Here is a 25,783-nt window from a genome sequence, read left to right on the forward strand (position 1 = left end):
TTCACCAGAACTTCCATCACGAACCTAGTGCCTGGGACAGCTCTAGTGACAAACGGCACACAGACCTACAGGGTAAGCAGCCTCTACAGCACACCATAAGATATCAGGCATAACTTAAGCTACCCATATTATATTGACTAGACCACAAATATCTGAGTTACCTTACTCACATGCCATTCTCTGCAAACAAGGGGAGATCCTTCTTACTTGAGCCTGCTTTAGTAGGCCCCACTTCCTAGAAGCTCCACTGACACTCAGTCCTTTTTGTGGCAGCTCTTTATTATACAGCAAACAACCGGAGCACCTATGTAGCAATCCCTCCATATTAGTAACTACCCTACATGCAATAGGGGTACCCATTTTTACTGTCTACCTCCCCTTCTCCCCACACCCTGCACTGATGTCACTAATAATGGATGCTGACATCCCAATATACCTCTGAGATCAAGAATACTGAACCATATTAGCTGTAACCTGAGCTGTGATACCAGTCTTAGAGACTTACCTCATCTACCTACACTCAGCGCAGCCAACTCTAATAAACTGGACACACAGTTCTCCAGACAACCAACACTTCAACTCTCCCAGGTTTTTTTCTTATTACACAAAATTACTCCAACCTGCCTGGTACAACACCTCATCAATATCTCTCTTTACATCCTGAGTTTCTGCTGTTCAACTAACCACTGCAATACCTTTTCACCCTCTCTCACCTCCCTTTCCCGTCGGCCCACTGTGCCCACGGGTCATACCCCATAACTCCTTTTCCCCTACTCGCTCGGAAGAGAGCAATCCCTGGGGGAGAGAGACGTTATCTCTATTTGACATCAACTAGAATAATACTGGTTAGACCTAAGAGAGCCCGCAAAGTGAGCAGAACTCAGAAGCTGTGAGAGACATTCCCCTAGTTACGACATAAATTTCTTCCTCCCTAGCCGCAACCCCATGTTGGGCTAGGCACCATTCTCAGGGGGGTGCCTGACAAATTCTCCTCGCTCTGCACCTCAACACCACGGTTGATCCTGTGATATCCTCAAGAAATTTTCTGGTCTCTATAAACCATCATGAGTAAGATGGCGCACTCACAGAGGAAGAAACAGAAACACGGAGACATACCGAAACGGACACTGTCGGATCATTTCCCAAATAAGAACTCATTCGAACAAGATCTATCTGATGACGACTCAAGAGATTCAATTGCCTCAACTAAAGGGCCTTCTCGGTCTCTCTCCCATTCTGCAGAAAGAGTTTCTCATCCCTCCACGTCTATCCTTGAATCTATCAAGGATCTTTCCAACAAAATGGACTCCCATTACACATCCCTGAAGCAAGAACTTAATGCCTCTGTTTCTGAACTGAAAAGAGATATCTCTCTGTTAGGGGAGAGAACAGAATCCCTAGAGAAAAAGCAAGAAGACCTGCATGTCGATCACTCTAACCTATTAAGCTATACCCAATCACTGGCAGAATATATCTGGATTGGAAACCAAATTAGCAGACCAGGAGGATAGATCACATCGGAATAACCTCAGGATCAGAGGTATCCCTGAAGAAATTACCCCTACAGATCTACCTAACCACCTCCAGGCCCTTTTCACAGAGCTTCTTGGCTCCGTTTCCACTCAGGAGAGTCTCATCGACAGAGCCCATAGAGCCCTCACGCCAAGAAATGCCCCCATGGGGGCAGCGAGAGATGTTATTGTTCGGCTACATCATTTCACATTTAAAGAAAAAGTGCTCAGGGCTTCGTTCCAGAATAAGAACCTGAAAGAGCCATTTCAAGATATTCAGATTTTCCCAGACCTCTCAGCTCACACTCTATCTAGGAGAAGACTCTTTCACCAAGTCACCCAATGCCTCCGTAATAATAACATTAAATATAGATGGGGCTTCCCTGTTCGTTTGTTCTTTCAATTCAATGACTCCTCATACACCATCACAACGCTTGAACAAGGATTCCAGATCCTACAGTCCCTGAAACTTCTCCCGCCTGACAATCTGCCTCCTATTCTTCAGGAACACCCAAAGAAACTCAATGCCGCGGCCGCCTCCTGGCGACCCCCACACCAAGCTCTCAACTTTCAGTCTTCAAGAGAAGCCCCTTTGCCAACACCACCATCTAAAAGATTTCAGCTGCAGGAAGTCTGACCTTACAGTCACTACTCTGCTTTTCTTTTTTACTGCTGAACTACACAAGGGCCATAACCTTTTAACTACTCTCTCTTCCACAAGTGTATTAATGTTATGGTTTATTGTGTTTTTTTTTTTTTTGGTGGTTTTTTTTTTTCTCTACCTGTGACACCCCATAGGTGTCATCTTACTCCTCAGGACTTCCTACTACCGATACCTGAAGAAAGATGGATGGGTAATGTAAAGTCTTCTTTTCATCACTAGAGACTATCTGCCTAGGTTTTTTTTAATTTAGGTGTCTCTCATATCCTTGTTTACAATGTTTATCTTTAGTTTGTTGATTTTTTCTAGTTTGCAATAATCCTAATTGAAATTCTGTTCACACACCTCGAAATGTTACTTAGCTTTTGAAATATGATTTTTCACAGACCAGATGCTTGCTAAGACCCTGTTAGCTCAAACCCCTAGAACATACTTTTGGCTTCCTCTTCACTTTTACTATCCTACACCAGACAATCTGTTTATTTCACATGCCCTACCTCTAGCCTAACTGGGGTACTCCCCCTTTTTAACTGGAGAGGTAAATTTTATAAACACGTTTAATAGACATTACCACAACCCATAACTGTTTGGCTAGCTCTGGTCATTATTTTACATGGAAGACACTGATAGGCAAATCATGGGGTCCTCTTTGTGTGTAGGAGTGTACTTATATTCCATCTTCAGAACCATTACATCCATCTCACCTAACCTCAGTTTTTTCTCTTCTTAAGCTCCTCACGAAGCCATTTAGGCTGATTCTCACAAGTCCACACACATATTTTCTTTCCTACTGGTTCTAAATATTAGAGTTGTCATACATATGGGACCAGTCCACATGAAGCAGAAATAATCATGTAAATTATCTTTAACCTAGGTACTATTCCATAAGTGTTTGCATCCACGGATCAGAAATACTGTGATCTGAGTAGATCGATCCCATTTGTAATGTCTTTGTATATACAGGTTATTTTTATACTCTGCAAGGTATACTTGAAATGTTTGAAAAGTTATTTATGTTTATACTGTTGCCTTTATTCAATGTATGTCGAATCACTCTATTGTCCTGTCCTTGACAATATCAGAGCCCTTTTTTTTCTCATCTTTACTATCTCTCTTGACTTTGTCTTGACAGGTGAGACGAGGCCCACGTCCGGGCACCCCCCCTCCCCGCAGTCTTACACTCCTTTCTAACTTCACCCCCCCTCACCTCAATTCTACTTATAATAGTTCCCCGGGAGACTCCACAACCCAGATTTACTGTGATAGACACAATACCCCTTACTTTACAGATTCTACTTCTAACTTTACTCCTTCCCCTTCGCTCTTCCACCCTGACTAACTATTTTACTATTTCCCTATCCCCTTTTTCCCCTATACCTCCTCCTCCAGAGGTTTCTTCCCTTTCTTTTTTTTTTTTCTCTTTCTCTTCTCTTTATTTTGTTTCCTTCTTCTCTTTCCCTAGGTCTGCACCTATATATATATACATACCACGATATCCTTTAACTAATAGTCCACATTCTAAGCAACTCTAACCCCCCACCACCCCCTCCTTATAACTCCCCATTACCCCCCAAATCTAAGCGGCTTTTGCCCGCTGCATCCCCCTCCCCTAACTCATTTAGTGGGCTTCACAGGTCCTTGACTAGTATACCTTTATCCTAATACTCTCATAGTCACTCTCTCCTTTTCTTTCCATTTTCTATTTTCTTATTTCTGTTTTGACAGTCTCTAGGGAACACTGACACATACCCACAATGTCAGAACTGAAGTTCTTGACCCTTGATGCCCAAGGTCTTAACTCTCCGACCAAACACAGTCTTTTACTTCATATGTTATTACGCAACAAAATTGATGTAGCCTTTGTCCAAGAGACTCATTGGCTTGCTAACACAAGCACCATATACTCATATAGAAAATTCCCCACTGTAATCACGGCTTCATTTCATTCCAAATCTAGAGGAGTTGCCACACTGATTAGTTCCTCGACCCAATACGAGCCCATTTATATTGAAAGAGACTCACAAGCTCGGTTTATTATTTTAATTTGCAAACTCAACTCCAAAATATTTACATTGGTAAATATCTACGCATCCAATTCAGGCCAAATTAGATTTCTTAGACGTCTGTTGGAGTCAGTATCGGCTGTGACCCAGGGAGAACTGGTTTGGGGAGGAGATTTTAATCTCATTTGGAACCCCCTGATAGACAGAACAGGCCCTCCGATCTCTACATCCGAGAGGTCATTACATCCTCTGTCTGCTTCATTCCAAGCCCTAATTAAACAGTATGATCTTTACGACGTGTGGAGAGCGGTTCATCCAAACACCCGAGAACATACTTTTTATTCAGCCCCTCATAAATCTCACACCCGAATTGATCTCTTCTTTCTGAGTGCACGCCTATTAGATTCAGTCTCAGGCACAACAATTTCGGTAATCTCGTGGTCAGACCACGACTCTTTGATACTCACTTTAGGTAGCCCTCCCTCGCGCACAGTAGGCATCACTTGGCGTCTCAAAAACTTTCTGGTCACTACCCCACAGATTAAGGCGGAGACTCTAATGGTTATCGCTACTTTCTTAAGCGAAAACCGTACTCCTCTCGTATCAGAAGAAATACTATGGGCTACCCTTAAAGCATACCTCAGAGGCTTTTTTATTGACAAGGTCTCTCAAATCCAGAAGGCACAAGGAGCTTCGCTCGCCTCTCTTAACTGCCAACTCAGGTCTTTAAAACTTGAACTATCTAACTCTTACTCTGCTATCATTAATGCACAAATCTCAGAAATCACAAAACAGATAAAGATGTTGGAAGTTAATAAAACTCAGAACATGCTGGAGAGACTTAAACAAGTCTACTATCATAATAGCAATAAATCCTCCACATTGCTTGCCAGGAAACTCAGGAATCGAACAGCACAAGCTAAAATCATAACTATAAACACCAGCAGTGGACGCGCTACATCTCCGTCTGCTATAGGTGAGACCTTCCAACACTTTTATTGTCAATTATATAACCTTAACTCTTCAGACCCCTCGAGAGATCTCGACTCAGAAGGTATTCGTAGATATCTCGGCTCTCTAAATCTTCCCCAATTAGACCGTAAGGAATTTGCCGCCTTGATATCCCCTATCTCCCTTGACGAAGTCACTTTAGCCATACGGGATCTTCAAATCGCGAAGTCCCCGGGACCTGACGGCTACACAAGCCAATTCTATAAATCATACTCCCCTCAGATTTCTCCAATTCTCTGCAGAGTATTTAACGAAGTTGCCCGTAGTGGCAGCTTTAGGAAAGAATATCTCGAAGCTTCAATCACTACTATCTTGAAGCCAGGCAAGGACCCTCAGGAGTGTGGGAGCTATCGGCCGATATCCTTACTCAATATTGACACTAAACTTTATGCAAAGATTCTTGCAAGCCGCCTCGCCCAGATCACCCCCTCCCTGGTGCACCCTGACCAGGTAGGTTTTATACCCCGTAGGGAAGGCCCTGACGCCACACAACGCGTTTTAGACATACTATTAGAAAGTGCAAGAGGGGATATTCCCACGTTAGCCCTGTCGCTTGACGCTGAGAAAGCCTTCGACAGGGTGAGGTGGGAGTACCTGTGGGAAACATTACAAGCCTTCGGGATCCCAGAGCAATTCATTATAGCGATCCAAGCTCTTTACTCTAATCCGACTGCCAGTGTCAAGGGGATAGGATTTCAATCTAAAGGCTTTGACATAACAAATGGGACGAGGCAGGGATGCCCCCTCTCTCCACTCCTGTTCGCTTTCTCTATCGAACCACTTGCTCAGGCTATCAGATCAGACCCGGACATTTCTGGTTTTCCGATAGGTACCCGACAACATACTATCTCATTATATGCGGACGATGTGACACTACTACTTACAGACCTACATAAGTCACTCCCTGCCGTGTTTAAAATCATATCCAAGTTCAAAGCCCTAAGTTATTATAAACTAAATCTTTCTAAAACCGAGGCTCTACACGTTAACATCACCCCCCAAGATCTCCTTACTCTACAAGATAGATACCATTTCCAATGGTCCCCTCTTTCCATCAAACTGTTAGGTACTCACCTTGCTCCAAATGTCTCCACTATCATCACTAAGAACTTCACAGAACGAATCCCAGATTGGAAAAAGCTATTAGATTCCTGGGAATTTCGTGAAATCTCATGGACTGGCAGGATTGCAGCCATTAAAATGTCTTTTATACCAAAGATAACTTATCTCTTTTGCTCTATTCCAATTAACATACCTCGGCCAACCCTTAACAAGCTTCAGAGCCTTATTACCAGCTACGTCTGGAAGGGTAAGAAGCCCCGAACCTCAAGACAAACCCTCCAAAGACCTAGTGATAGGGGCGGACTTAGTATGCCGAACATTATTCTCTATTATCAGGCAGCACGCCTAGTACATGTAATGGAATGGGGCCACATTGACAACCCGGCCTCGTGGAGAGAGGTGGAACAGTCACTTCTCCCCTCGGATCTGGGATTGACAGACCTTCCTTGGGTACCATCCCATTACTGGAAAAGCCTCCTCACCACCCACCCGGTGATTCTTGATACCCTCCGATTCTGGGACCAGGCGAGACACTCAAATTTGATTGCCCCTCACCCCTCCCCATGCCAAACTATTTTTAGTATTCTCTTCTGCCTACCTGATACTCATATGGCCAGTTGGACCCCTCTTGGAGTGAGACACATAGCTGATCTCTACGAACGTGCAGGAGATATTTCCCACTCAGCAATTTGCAATAAATTACAGATCCCGGCTCTGTTGAAATTTGAGGCCTTCCATTTCTGCTCCATCACTAGATCATGGGGGTTCCCCAGAGAGAATATTAGACCTGCTACAGCCTGGGAGCTACGATGGTCACAACCTAACAAAATCAAGGGAACTTTATCTTTTCACTACGAGATTTTACTGACTCCCTTCTCTCAACAAAAAGTCTCACAGTTTATAGCTTGGGAGACTGAGCTGAACTTCATGGCCGACGCTGACTCTTGGTACAGAGAACTCCAGTCTACAAAAAAATTATTACACTGCGCATCCCTTTGGGAACTTCACTACAAAATTGCAGTGCGTTGGCACTTAGTCCCAGTTACCCTCCATAAAGTTTATGACTCCCAATCACCTGCTTGCTGGAGGGGCTGTGGTCAACTTGGAACCCAGGCCCATATCTGGTGGTTTTGTCCTAGAGTTTCTCCTGTTTGGCTACAAGTTACTAACCTTCTCCTCTCCCTAGGTATTAACTTCAAGCTTAGTCCCCAGACAGGCCTACTCCACTTGGATTTCCCAGCCCTACCCCCCACACATAAAGCTTTATCTATCTACGTTCTCATGGCCACCGAATTAGAAATAGCAAAAGCTTGGAAGCATCCCACCCCTCCGACTACCTCACAAATATTAGCCACGATCAGCTTTATTTCAAAAATGGAAGCCTACTCACATTCAGTTTTAGATAAATTAGACTTTTACTCTGCAACCTGGGCACCCTGGTGGGAAAAATTCCCCAATTAATCGAGCTTAATCTCATCCGGTCATTAGCCACCTCCTCCTAATGCTCTGTCCTTTGACTGCTATTACCCCTTTCCTTTTATTTACCTTCTTGACCTCTCTCTGTGCTTTCCCTATTGTACTCTTCACTTACTTATTTCGCTTACACTAGTCTATGAGAGTATACATGCTCCCACTTAATTATTTTGACGTTCATGTTTGCGTTATAAATATAAAATGAGAAAATTCCACATTGAAGAATCATATAGCATTTTTGATACCCTGTACTATGTACCCTTTGAAACTGCACCAGCATTTGTTACTAACTTTGTTCTTTGTTTTTGTTTTTTTTTCTTTTCTTGTGTTTTGTTTTTTTTCTTATCTTTGTTTTATTGAAAAATGCTATACATGCTGGATTTCTATGTATCGTGTGATTTTCTCAAATAAAAATTTATTTAAAAAAAAAAAAATGCAGCAGAACACTTGTGTCATGCAGTGCTATATTGCACTGTGCTTGTCACTCCTTCACATCCTGAAATGCAGGGAACGTCCCTTACTGGCTAGTTGATTGATAAAGAAATTGCAATAAACTCCCTACTAACATCCATTCTGTAGTCTGTTTATGTGTCAGCCCAGCACATGCTGTAATGAGGATTTAATAGGTATGTAGTTCACACACACACACACAGACACATATGTATATCTATACAGTATAAATATATATATATATATATATATACTATATATATATATATATATATATATATATATATATATATATATATATATATATATATATATAAAATAGGCAGAATCCTAACGGTGGTGACCTAGTATAGGAGCTGCTGCCCTAAAAAGAAGCACAAATTCTATTTCAAATCTGAAGGTGAAACCAAAATGGTCATTATCATATGCAAATGTTGTTGCACTGCTATTGCACGCATATGCATTGGCATAGATTACTGGGGATGGCCATGATTGAACGGAACCTGCCAATACTATTCTCTCTAGGGGTCAAACGACCTTAGGTATGCGACTGTATGTATATACACGTGTATGCGTGTCACCTGGAAAAGGATTTCATGTACCTTGTAGCAGTTAAATAAAATGTGCACATTTCTGTCATTCAAACAGTTGTTTGTTAAGATAAGATGCCTCTTTTTCTCTTTTTAATAAGAGTTTTCCACATGATGGTCATGGTGTTTTTTTTTTTTCTATGCCATTCCAGTCCATTAGAAGACATCTACCTAAAACTTGTAGGTTATTGTGCAACCATATAATAAAAAACACATTTTACATTAATATCCACACCTAGATTATCTAGTATCTTCACTGCTATTGCAAACAATGATTTTGCTTATTACTTTAAGAGTAAAGAAGGCTGGAGATACTGGGGATAAACTCTAGCTCATGATAAAAAAGTAATTCTGTGAACCTAATTCCACCTCTTTAAAATGGCTTAGCCAACTTCAAAAAGTGCCTAGAAGAAAATGCTGCTAAAATGTATTTATTTAACCTCGCTTTATTTGTGCATTGCTGCTTTATGTAGTCTCTATGGCTAGATTACAAGTGCAGTACTATTGATAGCGCACCCTGGATTGCACTAGAATTAGAATACAAATTGACAAGTCCATAGTAAAGAAGAATTACCAGAGAATGTTTAGCACGGCCGACATTCCTATAGGGTGTTCTATACTTTCAATGGATAATGGGACCGCAGTTAACATTGCTCATATTACAAATTGAAAGCAATGTGTTTCTTTTGAGCAACACATACAAGGGAGTTAGCTTGGCCACTCTGTCTGACCTCCAGATGTTACTGTGCCTGAGTCTTTCCCTTGCACTCAACATTTTATTGTCAGCTTGTAAAACGAGCACAAGAATGAAGGTGATATTTATTTAACTTTAGAGGTGTTAGCACTCACTAGTGCTATTATTTTTGGACTCCTCTTGTATTCTAGCCCTAACTATATTCTAACAGTCTTATAACTATAATTTAATGTCTCTTTTTTTTTATTTTTTTTTATTGTTATTATTTCTATTAATAATCAAAATAAAAATTATAGGAAGAAGAACAACAACAAAGCAAAGTTAAATCAGGAACCTGACCATGCAGCCCCTCTGTCAGCCACACACATCTAATTAGACCCTTAGTCCTGCAGCCTTAGGCCCCAATTTATCAAAGGTCTTGCAGACCTGATCCGACAGTGCGGATCAGGTCCGCAAGACCTCGCTGAATGCGGAGAGCAATACGCTCTCCGTATTCAGCATTGCACCAGCAGCTCACAAGAGCTGCTGGTGCAACGCCACCCCTGCTGACTCGCGGCCAATCCAGCAGGGAGGTGTCAATCAACCCGATCGTACTCGATCGGGTTGAATTCTGGCGATCTCTGTCCTCCTGCTCAGAGCAGGCGGACAGGGTTATGGAGCTGCGGTCTTTAGACTGCTGCTTCATAACTGCTGTTTCTGGCGAGTCTGAAGACTCGCCAGAAACACACGGCCTCAAGCTCTATCCGGAGCTTGATAGATAGGCCCCATAATATCAACCCCATACCCATTTCAAATTTCAGATCTTAAGGCTCCTGGTTTTGCAGCCCCTTTATCAGCCCCACATAAGACCTCACTCTGAACTCTCTCGGCCAGCCATGTACTTTAATATTTCTTGGTCTGCCCAGCTGAATCCAGGCAGAATGTGACAAGCTTGGTCGCAAAAGCTGTGTTACAATTTGTGTACCATCAAAAATCAATCCAAGATAGAAATGACAAGAAAATATCTGCTTCTGTACTGATGGATGTTTGTGGCCAATACAAGTCAACCAAATATAAAACACAGACACAGCAAATAAATGGACACGAAACCCATATTTTTTCTTTCATGATTCAGATAGAGCATGCAATTTTAAGCAACTTTCTAATTTTTCTTCGTTCTCTTGGTATCTTTATTTGAAAAGAAGGAATGTAAGCTTAGGTGCCAACCCATTTTTAGTTCAGCACCTGGGTAGCGCTTGCTGATTAGTGGCTAAATGGAGCACAGCTTACATTCCTGCTTTTTCAAATAAAGATGCCAAGAGAACAAATAAAAAATTATAATAAGAGTAAACTAGAAAGTTGATTACATTTGCATACTCTGGGGCATATTTATCAAGCTCCGAAAGGAGCTTGATGCCCCGTGTTTCTGGCGATCCTGCAGGCTCGCCAGAAACAGCAGTTATGAAGCAGCGGTCACAAAGACCGCTGCTCCATAACCTGTCCACCTACTCAGAGCAAGCGGACAGACATCGCCGGAAATCTTGATTGACACCCCCCTGCTGGCGGCCGATTGGCCGAGAGTCTTCAGGGGGCGGCGTTGCACCAGCAGCTCTTGTGAGCTTCTGGTGCTATGCTGAATACAGCGAGCGTATTGCTCGCCGTATTCAGCGAGGTCTGTCGGACCTGATCCGACAGACCTTGATAAATATGCCCCTTTATCTGAAGCATGAAAGAAAAAAATTGGGTTTTATATCCTTTTAATACTGATAAAAACAATTTAAATGTAACAATGCATTTCTTGGCTGACACATCTTCCATCATTAGGGAAGGAGCTATCTTTATAAAAGCCAGTGCTTGAAGTGGAGAATTTGCAGGCTGGGGAGCTGCTTATACCCCCGGACCTCTCTTATGACACCTATTAAGTGCCTGTTAGATCTTAGTATTCAGATTATTGTGAGTTATAGTGGATCACTAGATACAATATTTTAGCATTAGAGTGCAATTTTTTTATGTTTTTTTTTTCCAAAAACTATAATTTCCTTCACGTAGGGGTTTATGTTTCTTCTTTTCCTATGGCGTATGTCACAGGCAGATGTTTAATTAACTGAGTTTTACATTTTGAGTGAGATATGTCAGTTCATTATAAAGCAATATGAAACAGTGCTGGTTCTCCCATCTGAACTCCGCTTTCAGTAAAACTTACCAGCTTCATAAGGTACAATAAACGATTCAGGGGTCCTTTCTGGCAATGGAGGCGGAGCTTCTGAATTTTTATCTGGGGCAATAGCTGTCCATGTGAAGCAAGAGATAACATGTGAGTCTATGTTCCGAATTTTATCAGGTGCAATTTATGCTAATATACAAGTGTTTAGTATCAAAATAAAACATTTATCAGAAACCTTATGTATTAAATAATAAAGAGAAAGAATATTGTGTATATCTTGTTGCTGTAGGTGCTATATGTCTCAATGGTTACATATATTCTGTCTTTACAAATCAAACAGAGAGCATATAATAATCCAGAATATACATACTATGTTTGCGATGACCATTGTTAATAAAGAACAAAAAAAAAGAAAACATTGTGAGTATATTTTACATGTGTATATAATGTATATATATTTTTAATAAAAAAACAACTGAACTAGGCAGTTTTTGCGGTCAAAAGTTGGTGGATGTGGGGTGTTAAAATAAAATGGCACTTAAAAATGCCTTTACATTGCGGTCTATGGGAACTGTGTGTTCCCAGTAAATATATATGTATATGACTATATACATATATATTTATGTGTTTATATGTGTATACACACACACTTAAATATATATGTATATAATCATATACATACAGGAGTTAAGTGCTACAAAAAAAGTGTGGGAACTCACCAAGACTTCCACCCCTCTCACAATTAATATTATTTTATATATACACACTTACACAGACTGTATTTATATGTATATAATTTATACATGTTGGTTAATAAAAAAGAAAATTAAATCCAATGAAGGGTTGCCTGAAAATCCTCCTCTGTCACAGAGCCCACTTAAGGTGCAATAGTCTTATTTCTGCTGAGGGGAGCTAAATAACCCCAGAGCAAGCCACACAGTAAGCACCTGACAGACTTGCATTTAGTGTATTGTAGGAAATGTTACTGCCCATTACTAGAGGATCTCCCTAGAGGGCTAACCAGATGGTGCTCTAGCTCCTCCCACCAGCAGCAGCAGTGTTTACTGAAGTATTTCTGTTCTCTGTCCAGAGGGAACTTAGTTTCTCTTGCAAAAATAGTGCAGGAACTACGTTCCCATGCGTTCCTGCCCAACTTGACCCCTGTATACATATATATTTACAAACTGCTGCCATAGCTGTGCTACTTACCCCCTTTACTGCGCGAGGTTCTGATGCTGTCTCTGACAGCATCACAACGAGGCTCCCATTGGAGCATATTGAAGCATGCCCTCATGAGCGCAATGTTTTTGTTCAATTGCATTGCATCTAACTTGTAATACCAGCGCACATTAGTGTGCACTGGTATTATAAAGTGGAGCGCAAATATCGCTTCAGTGAAAGCAATATATTGCGCTCCATTTATAATCTGGCCCTATGTATTTTAACTAGGTTTGATATTTAAATAATTTTGGGGGAGATTTAATAAGCAGCGGATGCTGCTGTCTCCGCACGTATTTTCCGGCGATCGGGAAACTGAAGTTAAGAAGCAGTGGTTGTAAGACCGCTGCTCTTTAACTTGTCCTTTTAGGTGGCAGACAGCAATCATCCCGATCCGATGGGTATGATTGACACCCCCTGCTAGCAACTGATTGGCCGCAAATGTGCAGGGGGCGGCATTGCACAAGCATTTCTTGTGAAATGCTTGTGCAATGTTAAATGAGGACAGTGTATGCTGTCGGCATTTAGCGATGCCTGGTGGACATGATTGGCTACAGAGAATCATGTCTGCCTGGCGCTTAGTAAATTGACCCCTTAGTGTATAGGATATTAATCCCCCTGGAGACAGTGGTTGCAAGTTTTTCGGTTCACATTAGAGCATTATTTAAACATTGCAAATTTTTAAAAGAAGATGGCTTTTTAAAATTGCTGCAATAGTTCACATTGTACTGAACGGGTTTAGTTCTAATATCGCTGTAGCACTGTACCAAACATGTTTACTCTTTTTAAAAAACAACATTTATGCTTACCTGATACATTTCTTTCTTTCCTGATATGGTGAGTCCACGGCTTGAGAAATTACTGTTGGGAATATCACTCCTGGCCAGCAGGAGGAGGCAAAGAGCACCACAGTTGAACTGCTAAGTATCACTCCCTTACCCACAACTCCCAGTCATTGACTGAAGGGAAATGGAGAAAAATGAGTAACACAAAGTGTAGAGGTCAAAAGATCAACTGTCTTAAAATAAAGGGTGGGGCCGTGGACTCACCATATCCGGAAATAAATAAATTTATAAGGTAAGCATACATTTTGTTTTTCTTTCCTAAGATATGGTCCACGGCTTGAGTAATTACTGTTGGGAACCAATACCCAAGCCAGAGGACACGGATAAATAGGGAGGGACTAGATAGGCAGTCCTAAACAGAAGGCACCACTGCTTGAAGAACCTTTCTCCAAAAGGAAGCCTTAGCCGAGGCAAAAGTATCAAATCTGGAAAATTTGGAAAAAGTATGTAGAGAAGACCAAGTTGCAGCCTTGCAAATTTGTTCTGCAGAAGCTTCATTTTTGAAAGCCCAAGAAGAGGAAACAGCTCTTGTGGAATGAGCCGTTATTTTCTCAGGAGACTGCTGTCCAGCAGTTTCATAAGCCAAAGGAATTATACTTTGTAACAAAAAAGAAAAAGTAGTAGCAGTAGCTTTCTGACCTTTACGTTTCCCAGAGAAACAGACAAAGAGGGCAGAGGACCTGCAAAAATCCAGTGTAAGGATAATTTAAGAGCACGTACAACATCCAAATTGTGTAACAAATGTTCTTTGGAAGAAGAAGGATTAGGACACAGAGAGGGAACAACAATTTCCTGATTAATAGTTCTATTAGAAGCAACCTTAGGAAGGAAACCTGGCTTAGTACGAAGAACTGCATGAAAAATAAGATATGGGGAATCACAATGCAGAACTGAGAGTTCTGAGACTCTTCGAGCATAAGAGATAGCAACAAGAAACAAAACCTTCAAAGATAACTTAATGCCAATGGAATGCAATGGCTCAAACAGAGCCAGCTGTAAAACTTTAATAACAAGGTTAAGGCTCCAAGGAGGAGCAACAGACTTAAAGACAGGTCTGATGTTGATCAAGGCCTGACAAAAAGATTGCACATCTGGCACATCCGCAAAACGTTTATGTAGTAAAACTGATAAAGCAGAAATCTGACCCTTCAGGGTACTGACTGACAATCCCTTCTCCAGGCCTTCCTGAAGAAAAGATACAATTCTAGGAATTCTAATTCTACTCCAAGAGTAGCCCTTGGATTCACACCAATAAAGATATTTACGTCATATCTTATGGTAAATCTTTCTAGTAACAGACTTGCAAGCCTAAATCATGGTCTCAATGATAGACTCAGAAAAACCAGGCTTAGACAGAATGAGGCGTTCAATCTCCAAGCAGTCAGCTTCAGAGAAACGAGATTTGGATGAAGGAAGGGACCTTGAATCAGGAGGTCCTTCCTCAGAGGTAGTCTCCAAGGTGCGAGAGATGACATATCCACAAGGTCTGCAAATCAGATCCTGCAAGGCCACGCAGGGGTTATTAGAATAACAGATGCCCTCTCCTGTTTGATATGAGCAATGACTTGTGGAAGGAGAGTAAACGAAAGAAAGAGGTATGCGAACCTGAAAACCCAAGGAACCGCCAGAGCATCTATCAGAACGGCCTGGGGATCTCTTGACCTTGAACCGTACCTTGGAAGCTTGGCGTTCTGATGGAACTCCATTAGATATAACTCCGGCACCCCCCATTTAAGGACTAATCTGGAAAACACCTCCGGATAGAGTTTTCACTCCCCAGGATGAAAACACTGTCTGCTCAGAAAATTAGCTTCCCAGTTGTCTACTCCTGGAATGTGGATGGCAGATAGACAGCAATTGTGGGTCTTTGCCCACTGAAGAATCCAAAATAACCTCCTTCATGGCTAAGGAACTCTGAGTTCCTCCCTGGTGATTGATGTAAGCCACAGAGGTTATGTTGTCTGACTGGAACCTGATAAACTGAGACCAAGCCAATAGAGCATTGTAAATCGCCCTCAACTCCAGGATGTTGATGGGAAGAGCAGACTCCTCCCGAGTCCAAAGGTCCTGAGCTTTTAAAGAGTTCCAGACTGCTCCCCAGCCCAGCAGGCTGGTGTCCGTGGTCACAATCCCCCAGCAAAGTCTCCGAAAACATGTGCCCTGAGACAGATGTTCCTGAGAAATCCACCACGGGAGAGAATCCCTTGATGACTGATCTAACTCTATTCTTTGAGATAGATCCGCATGGTTGCCATTCCATTATCTGAGCATGCACAACTGGAGAGCTCTCAAATGGAATCGAGCAAAAGGAATGATATCCATGGAAGCCACCATCAGACCGATTACCTCCATACATTGAGCCACTGAAGGATGAGCAGTAGCCTGAAGTTAGAGGCAAGAGGAAATAATTTTGTTTTTCCTGACCTCTGTCAGAAAAATCTTCATCAATAGATAATCTATTACGGTCCCTAAAAACACTACTCTTGTAGCATGAGAAGGGAGCTTTTTTTTTTTTTTAGACACCTAAACTTCACCTCCTCCATGCACCGAAGACAAAGAGAATGACTGGGGGTTGTGGGTAAGGGAGTTATACTTAACAGTTTAACTGTGGTGCTCTTTGCTTCCTCCTGCTGGCCAGGAGTGATATTCCCAACAGTAATTACTCAAGCCATGGACTCACCATATCTTAGGAAATAAATATTTTTTATTGAGGCAATGTATATTTGTAGAATACAAACATTGACATGAATAATAATGAGATCTACAGAAATAATTGTGACAATGTGATAATGAACAACAATATAGTCATATATAAATATCCCTGGGAGGAGAAAATAAAGTTATAAGCTGTGAGCTTCACATTTTACATATTAAGATTGCAACAAAAAAGTACGGATACTAGAATAATGAACAAATGCTCTTTTAGTATATGTGTGAGGTATTGACAATATTGTTACAAAGGGGAAAAGGAGAGAAAGAAATGAATAGAGCTTAAGAGTGCTTGTTTTTGGCATGTTCAGTATTCCAATCTGACCATATCATTTCAAATAATGTTATCATATTGAGGTTTGGGAAGCGAATGCAAATCCATAATTTCAACGACTCTAGTCCATGAAGGTGGGAAAGGACTTTGTCATGTTCTGGCTATTGCCAACTTTACTGAAAGAAATAAGTAAACACAAACATATCCCTGATGTATAGGCAAGGAAGGAGTGCCACGCTGAAGGAGCACAGTTTTCAGGTGAGTTGGAATGTTAATATGAAATTTGGCCAGTAAATTAAAGCAAGTACCCCATTAGTTAAACGATGAAAAGTCCACCACATATGTACAAAATCACTGTTGGTAGAACAGGTTCTCCAACAGAAAGAGGTTGAGCTGGTATCGACCTATACCACTGAGATAAAAACTTTTTGTACATTTCTTATAGAGTAGTGCAGTGGATGGCATTTTTAGTAAACAAAATAGTTTTTTGCCAACCTAATAGAGGAAGGTTAATCTGTAAGACATGTTCCCAAGCTAATAATGGGCTTGATTTCTCATGCAGTTGAGCACACTCCATGAAACTATAATATACAGATAAGGGTCTACAGAGTAGGCCAGCTTCACACTATTTACGTTGTCATATGGTACTTGGGCGATTAACCTTAGGGTCAAGAATTCAAATTAAAGAATGTTATGTGAGGGAAACGTTTTCTTTTAATAACATTCTTGGTACAGTGCGACAATAATATTAGAACTAAACCTGTTCAGTACATTTCAAACTTACAGTTTGAGAGATTGTAGCGGTTACATAAATACAATGTTAAAAAGTCACCTTCTTTTAAAACATGCTTTGCATAGTGCAATGTTTTAAAAAACCTACTATTGTAAACTGAAAAACTGGCAGCCAATGTCTTCAGGGGCATATTAATATCATGTACGCTAAATCTTGTTCCTAAAAAAAAAAAAAAAATGCCCAAAATAAAAATAAATAAAAACCTTTATTATAATAACGAACTTAGGCCTAGATTTAGAGTTGGGCGGTAGCCGTGAAAACCAGCGTTAGAGGCTCCTAACGCTGGTTTTTACCGCCCGCTGGTATTTGGAGTCAGTCAGGAAAGGGTCTAACGCTCACTTTGCAGCGACGACTTTTCCATACCGCAGATCCCCCTACGCCATTTGCGTATCCTATCTTTTCAATGGGATCTTTCTAACGCCGGTATTTAGAGTCTTGGCTGAAGTGAGCGTTAGAAATCTAACGACAAAACTCCAGCCGCAGAAAAAAGTCAGTAGTTAAGAGCTTTCTGGGATAACGCCGGTTTATAAAGCTCTTAACTACTGTGCTCTAAAGTACACTAACACCGATAAACTACCTATGTACCCCTAAACCGAGGCCCCCCCACACCGCCGCCACTCTATTAAAAATTTTTTTAACCCCTAATCTGCCGCTCCGTACACCGCCGCCACCTACATTATCCCTATGTACCCCTAATCTGCTGCCCCTAATACCGCCGACACCTACATAATATTTATTAACCCCTAATCTGCCGCCCCCAACGTCGCCGCCACCTACCTACACTTATTTACCCCTAATCTGCCGACCGAACTGCACCACTACTATAATAAATGTATTAACCCCTAATCCGCCTCACTCCCGCCTCAATAACCCTATAATAAATAGTATTAACCCCTAATCTGCCCTCCCTAACATCGCCGACACCTAACTTCAAACATTAACCCCTAATCTGCCGACCAGAGCTCACCGCTATTCTAATAAATTTTTAACCCCTAAAGCTAAGTCTAACCCTAACACTAACACCCCCTAAGTTAAATATAATTTTTATCTAACGAAATAAATTAACTCTTATTAAATAAATTATTCCTATTTAAAGCTAAATACTCACCTGTAAAATAAACCCTAATATAGCTACAATATAAATTATAATCATATTGTAGCTATTTTAGGATTAATATTTATTTTACAGGCAACTTTGTAATTATTTTAACCAGGTACAATAGCTATTAAATAGTTAATAACTATTTAATAGTTACCTAGTTAAAATAATTACAAAATTACCTGTAAAATAAATCCTAACCTAAGTTACAATTAAACCTAACACTACACTATCAATAAATTAATTAAATAAAATACCTACAATTATCTACAATTAAACTCAACACTACCTCACCGCTACTCTAATAAATTTATTAACCCCTAAAGCTAAGTCTAATCCTAACCCTAACACCCCCCTAAATTAAATATAATTTAAATCTAACGAAATAAATTAACTCTTATTAAATAAATTATTCCTATTTAAAGCTAAATACTTACCTGTAAAATAAACCCTAATATAGCTACAATATAAATTATAATTATATTGTAGCTATTTTAGGGTTTACATTTATTTTACAGGCAACTTTGTATTTATTTTAACCAGGTACAATAGCTATTAAATAGTTAAGAACTATTTAATAGCTACCTATTTAAAATAATTACAAAATTACCTGTAAAATAAATCCTAACCTAAGTTACAATTAAACCTAACACTACACTATCAATAAATTAATTAAATACAATACCTACAAATAACCACAATTAAATAAACTAACTAAAGTACAAAAAATAAAAAAGAACTAAGTTACAAAAAATAAAAAAATATTTACAAACATTAGAAAAATATTACAACAATTTTAAACTAATTACACCTACTCTAAGCCCCCTAATAAAATAACAAAGACCCCCAAAATAAAAAAATGCCCTACCCTATTCTAAATTTAAAAAGTTCAAAGCTCTTTTACCTTACCAGCCCTGAAAAGGGCCATTTGCGGGGAATGCCCCAAATAATTCAGCTCTTTTGCCTGTAAAAAAAACATACAATACCCCCCCAACATTACAACCCACCACCCACATACCCCTAATCTAACCCAAACTCCCCTTAAATAAACCTAACACTAAGCCCATGAAGAGCTTCCTACCTTATCTTCACCATGCCAGGTTCACCGATCGCTCCAGGCTCCGAAATCTTCATCCAAGCCCAAGCGGGGGCTGGCGATCCATAATCCGGCTGAAATCTTCTATCAAGCAGCGGCTGAAGAGGTCCAGAAGAGGCTCCAAAGTCTTCATCCTATCCGAGAAGAAGAGGAGATCCGGACTGGCAACCATCTTGATCCAAGCGGCATCTTCTATCTTCATCCGATGAGGAACGGCTCCATCTTGAAGACCTCCAGCGCGGATCAATCTTCTTCTTCCGACGTCCAACTGAAGAATGAAGGTTCCTTTAAGGGCGTCATCCAAGGTGGCGTCCCTTGAATTCCGATTGGCTGATAGGATTCTATCAGCCAATCGGAATTAAGGTAGGAAAATTCTGATTGGCTGATGGAATCAGCCAATCAGAATCAAGTTCAATCCGATTGGCTGATCCAATCAGCCAATCAGATTGAGCTCGCATTCTATTGGCTGTTCCGATCAGCCAATAGAATGCAAGCTCAATCTGATTGGCTGATTGGATCAGCCAATTGGATTGAACTTGATTCTGATTGGCTGATTCCTATCAGCCAATCGGAATTTGAGGGACGCCATCTTGGATGACGTCCCTTAAAGGATTATGGATCGCCAGCCCCCACTTGGGCTTGGATGAAGATTTCGGAGCCTGGAGCGATCGGTGAACCTGGCATGGTGAAGATAAGGTAGGAAGATCTTCATGGGCTTAGTGTTAGGTTTATTTAAGGGGGGTTTGGGTTACATTAGGGGTATGTGGGTGGTGGGTTGTAATGTTGGGGGGGGGTATTGTATGTTTTTTTTTACAGGCAAAAGAGCTGAATTATTTGGGGCATGCCCCGCAAATGGCCCTTTTCAGGGCTGGTAAGGTAAAAGAGCTTTGAACTTTTTTAATTTAGAATAGGGTAGGGCATTTTTTTATTTTGGGGGTCTTTGTTATTTTATTAGGGGGCTTAGAGTAGGTGTAATTAGTTTAAAAATGTTGTAATATTTTTCTAATGTTTGTAAATATTTTTTTATTTTTTGTAACTTAGTTCTTTTTTGTTTTTTGTACTTTAGTTAGTTTATTTAATTGTAGTTATTTGTAGGTATTGTATTTAATTAATTTATTGATAGTGTAGTGTTAGGTTTAATTGTAGATAATTGTAGGTATTTAATTTAATTAATTTATTGATAGTGTAGTGTTAGGTTTAATTGTAACTTAGGTTAGGATTTATTTTACAGGTCATTTTGTAATTATTTTAACTATTTTAGCTATTGTACCTGGTTAAAATAATTACAAAGTTGCCTGTAAAATAAATATTAATCCTAAAATAGCTACAATATAATTATAATTTATATTGTAGCTATATTAGGATTTATTTTACAGGTAAGTATTTAGCTTTAAATAGGATTAATTTATATAATAAGAGTTAATTTATTTCGTTAGATTTAAATTATATTTAACTTAGGGGGGTGTTAGGGTTAGACTTAGCTTTAGGGGTTAATCCATTTATTAGAGTAGCGGCGAGATCCGGTCGGCAGATTAGGGGTTAATTATTGTAGGTAGGTGGAGGCGACGTTGTAGGGGGCAGATTAGGGGCTAATAAATATAATATAGGGGTCGGCGGTGTTAGGGGCAGCAGATTAGGGGTACATAGGTATAATGTAGGTAGCGGCAGTGTACGGAGCGGCAGATTAGGGGTTAATAATAATATGCAGGGGTCAGCAATAGCAGGGGTGGCAGATTAGGGGTTAATACATATAATATAGGGGTCGGCGGTGTTAGGGGCAGCAGATTAGGGGTACATAGGTATAATGTAGGTAGCGGCGGTGTACGGAGCAGCAGATTAGGGGTTAAAAAAATATGCAGGTGTCAGCGATAGCGGGGGCGGCAGAATAGGGGTTAATAAGTGTAAGGTTAGGGGTGTTTAGACTCGGGGTACATGTTAGGGTGTTAGGTGCAGACTTAGGAAGTGTTTCCCCATAGAAAACAATGGGGCTGCGTTAGGAGCTGAACGCTGCTTTTTTGCAGGTGTTTTTCAGCTCAAATGGCCCCATTGTTTTCTATGGGGGAATCGTGCACAAGCACGTTTTTTAAGATGGCCGCGTCCGTAAGCACCGCTGGAATTTAGAGTTGCAGTGGCGGTAAATATGCTATACGCTCCTTTTTTGGAGCCTAACGCAGCCATTCTGTGAACTCTAAATACCAGCGGTATTTAAAAGGTGCGGGGGAAAAAAAGCATGCGTAGCTAACGCACCCCTTTGGCCGCAGAACTCTAAATCTAGCCGTTAGTTAAGATACATAATATACTATTTTACAGTATTATATATATATATATATATATATATATATATAAAACATTATATACACATGCATAATATACCCACAATCCCCCAGCTCACGTCTCATTATTGTATTGTGGCAAAAGATTTTTAGTTTTATTTAAAACATGTAAATTTAATTTGTCATTCTACGCTGTCTAAAGGAATCATTTAAATGAATTCCTGGCTGCACATGACAATGCTGCTTTGAATATTTTGCCACTGGCAGAGAAGCATCACATCCCACATTGAAGTGTACTAAAACACTCCTTTATGAGACTACACAAGTATTCAGAACATTTCACCTGCAATTTTCATTAGAACATAGTGCGATTGTAACAATTCTTTGAACGTTGGGCCCTTAGTAAGTTCTTCACCAATATGAACTTTCTGTCAATGCATCACAAACTTATACTCTGTTTGATACCCAAATGTAATACGCTGCTTATCATGTTATTGTGTATGTAAGTGTTTGAATACACTTCCAAAAATGTAAATGTATTTTTTCATAGTATAATTTTGGTTTATTATTACACATGACTCTAATCTGATCTTGTCAATTTCAAAATCTATTATATTTCATTACAGTTACTGGTAACACCTCCAAAGCAGACATGTTTGTCAGACTATGTATAGAAAAAAAAAAAGTATCTGCTTATAAAATTATTCAAATAATTGTGGTAACAGTAAATTTTGCAACTTACATTCCTTACCATTCTGGCTGTTGCTATTGGTTAATTCTGACCCAGATACTAGTAGAAGGCCAGACGATTTGTTTGTATGGCATGGGATTGATGATAGAGTTGATGACATTTCTAGGCTATTCTTAGGAACAAGTAATGGTTTGTAGTCCATTAAAAAAATCAACAATCTTTTGTGACTCCAAATCAGAAGCAGGTGATGGAGTAAAGTAAAGATCTTCACTCATACGTACATAAGACTGGGAACTGGGGACAGTACTTATATTACCCAAAGAGCCAGTGTTCTGCCAGGGAAAAAGTTGTTTATGAACCTGAGATTCATCATTTAGAAACTTTTTTGAACCCAAAAACTGCATCTCAAACTTATACTCTGTTTGATACCCAAATGTAATACGCTGCTTATCATGTTATTGTGTATGTAAGTGTTTGAATACACTTCCAAAAATGTAAATGTATTTTTTCATAGTATAATTTTGGTTTATTATTACACATGACTCTAATCTGATCTTGTCAATTTCAAAATCTATTATATTTCATTACAGTTACTGGTAACACCTCCAAACCAGACATGTTTGTCAGACTATGTATAAAAAAAAAAAGTATCTGCTTGTAAAATTATTCAAATAATTGTGGTAACAGTAAATTTTGCAACTTACATTCCTTACCATTCTGGCTGTTGCTATTGGTTAATTCTGACCCAGATACTAGTAGAAGGCCAGACGATTTGTTTGTATGGCATGGGATTGATGATAGAGTTGATGACATTTCTAGGCTATTCTTAGGAACAAGTAATGGTTTGTAGTCCATTAAAAAATCAACAATCTTTTGTGACTCCAAATCAGAAGCAGGTGATGGAGTAAAGTAAGGATCTTCAGTCATACGTACATAAGACTGGGAACTGGGGACAGTACTTATATTACCCAAAGAGCCAGTGTTCTGCCAGGGAAAAAGTTGTTTATGAACCTGAGATTCATCATTTAGAAACTTTTTTGAACCCAAAAACTGCATCTCAAGAGCCCGCTCCGGTATGTGAGAATGTCTCTTTTGTAGCAGCTCAAATGGGCTAGATTTGGTACGTATTAACTGCGGGTGCTCACTGTTACCTTTCCTGTCCGCAGCTTGCTGACTTGGATGCCAGTCACTGGAGGTTACACTTTTAGTATCCATAAGCTGATACTTCTGTGGTAATGTCCTAGGTAACGGACAAGGCCTGTCATCCCATATTCTGATTGGATCAAGTGGTTGGGGAATGGCGCTACTTAGGTTTGTGCTACCAAAAGCATCATGGGAATCTGAAGATGAGGAAGGCTTGATCATATTGAAAGATGTTACCCCTGGATTGCAGGTAGCAGCAGAATAGCTCATGATACTTTGAAAAGTCTCTTCTGTGTTTGATTTCAGACATTGCTGCTGTAGAACACTGTCTTTATCTGCAAGACTATCAGCATGATTGTTAGTTGTTTATAATGATATTAATTACACTAATTGGCAAACACACCTAAAAATACAGAAACACTGCACATTAAAGGGCAGTCAAAGGGACAATCTACAATATAATTTGTATTGTTTTAAAAGATAGATAATCCCTTTATTACCCATTCCCCAGTTCTGCATAACAAACACGGTTATATTAATATACTTTTTACCTCTGTATCTAAGTATATTCTGACAGCCCCCTGATCACATGACTTTGTATTTATTATCTATTGACTTGCATTTAGTACTGTGTTGTGCTAACTCTCAAGCGTGAATACCTTGTTATCTATATGGCACACATGAACTAGCAGTCTCCTGTTGTGAAAAGCAAATACGAAAGCATGTGATTAAGAGGCGGTCTATAGTGGCTTAGAAACAGGCAGAAATTTAGAGGTTTAAAGGTTATAAAGTATATTAATATAACAATGTTGGTTGTGCAAAGCTGGGGAATGGGTAGTAAAGGCATTATCTATCTTTTTAAATAATAACAGTTTTAGTGTAGACTGTCCCTTTAAATATGATGGAAATACTCTTGCATGGGAATATGTTACAGTAATGTTTGCTATAGAACGTAACAGAGAAATAAATGCCCACAAGCTGAGACAGTCAATGTTCACATCTCTATTGGTGTACACAGAGTGGTCAGGGACACAAGTCCACAAGCACACAAGAAAATGATTCTTCTAGTAAGCACATAAGAGTTCATAAGAAACAACTGTAATATTTTATAAAATATATTCTTGTTAATGTAATAAATTGTCTCTTGAAAGGATTTTTTTTTAGATAGCGGACATTTTGTTATTAAAGGGACAGTGTACTGTAAAATGTGTTTCCCCTTAATGTGATTCCAGCGCAGAGTATAAAATGTATGGGAAAGTGGGCCTTTTGATTTTATTTATATACAGTATATGAAATAGTTGAATCTAGGGCCCCTTAAAATGGGCTGAGCTTGTAGGGAGAAAGATCTCATTATTTCATGACGCTATATAAATCAATATAATGGCTTCATTATCTTATCTATGTCTGAGATAACAATTGAAAGCGAACATTTTAATAGCTATCTCTTTTACCTGCAATGGGAGTGTAGTTTCTTCCTAAGGGCCCAATTCTAAAAAAACTTGCTGTCATGGAAAGAAATCATCAGCTTATTTAACTTAGTATTATCTTGTAAAGTAAGTGTCTCTCTTTAACAAAAAGAAAGTAAGTGAACTCCCTTTAATGAGATACATAGTTCTCAAGGCAAAAAATGTCTTTAAAACAAACCCTAAGGGGTCACATAATACTGGTAAGTCATCTTATAGAATCTCACCAGACCACAGAGGTTTAGAGAATTGGGCCCTCAATCTCTTGTTTACATCATTTACGGTACCCATTACTGCAGTATTGAAATTTTCCCTTATAAGTGGCAATTTCAAAAGTCAAAATCAGCTACTTCAAATTACAAAATAAAGGTAAACTAGTTATTTGTAAACAATTTAATATACTCCATTAGGTAACATGAATCATTGGGAACATTAAAGGGGAGAGAGTTGTATGTTACACTATCCCTATAAACTTCTAAAAAAACAACAAACCCAACAACCAAAAAAGATATGTTTTACTAGAGATGTTTGATGAGAAATTGCTTTTATGTATTTTTAATTCTCACAATTGTGTACAATGA

General features: G+C 39.6%; 1 protein-coding gene across 1 annotated transcript in view; it reads right to left on the reverse strand.

Annotated features, from left to right (window-relative positions):
• LOC128652383 (tyrosine-protein phosphatase non-receptor type 22-like) overlaps positions 1 to 25,783 on the reverse strand; it is a 180,430-nt gene that overhangs the window by 59,800 nt on the left and 94,847 nt on the right. Inside the window, exons 13-16 of the mRNA XM_053705321.1 lie at positions 23,310 to 24,082; positions 22,913 to 22,928; positions 22,648 to 22,823; positions 11,638 to 11,721 (exon numbers count right to left, since the gene is read on the reverse strand). Of these exons, the coding sequence (XP_053561296.1) occupies positions 11,638 to 11,721; positions 22,648 to 22,823; positions 22,913 to 22,928; positions 23,310 to 24,082 (1,049 nt within the window). The remainder of the gene's footprint in view (positions 1 to 11,637; positions 11,722 to 22,647; positions 22,824 to 22,912; positions 22,929 to 23,309; positions 24,083 to 25,783) is intronic.

The sequence above is a fragment of the Bombina bombina genome, chromosome 3, assembly GCF_027579735.1.
Source record: "Bombina bombina isolate aBomBom1 chromosome 3, aBomBom1.pri, whole genome shotgun sequence".
NCBI classification, from domain to species: domain Eukaryota; kingdom Metazoa; phylum Chordata; class Amphibia; order Anura; family Bombinatoridae; genus Bombina; species Bombina bombina.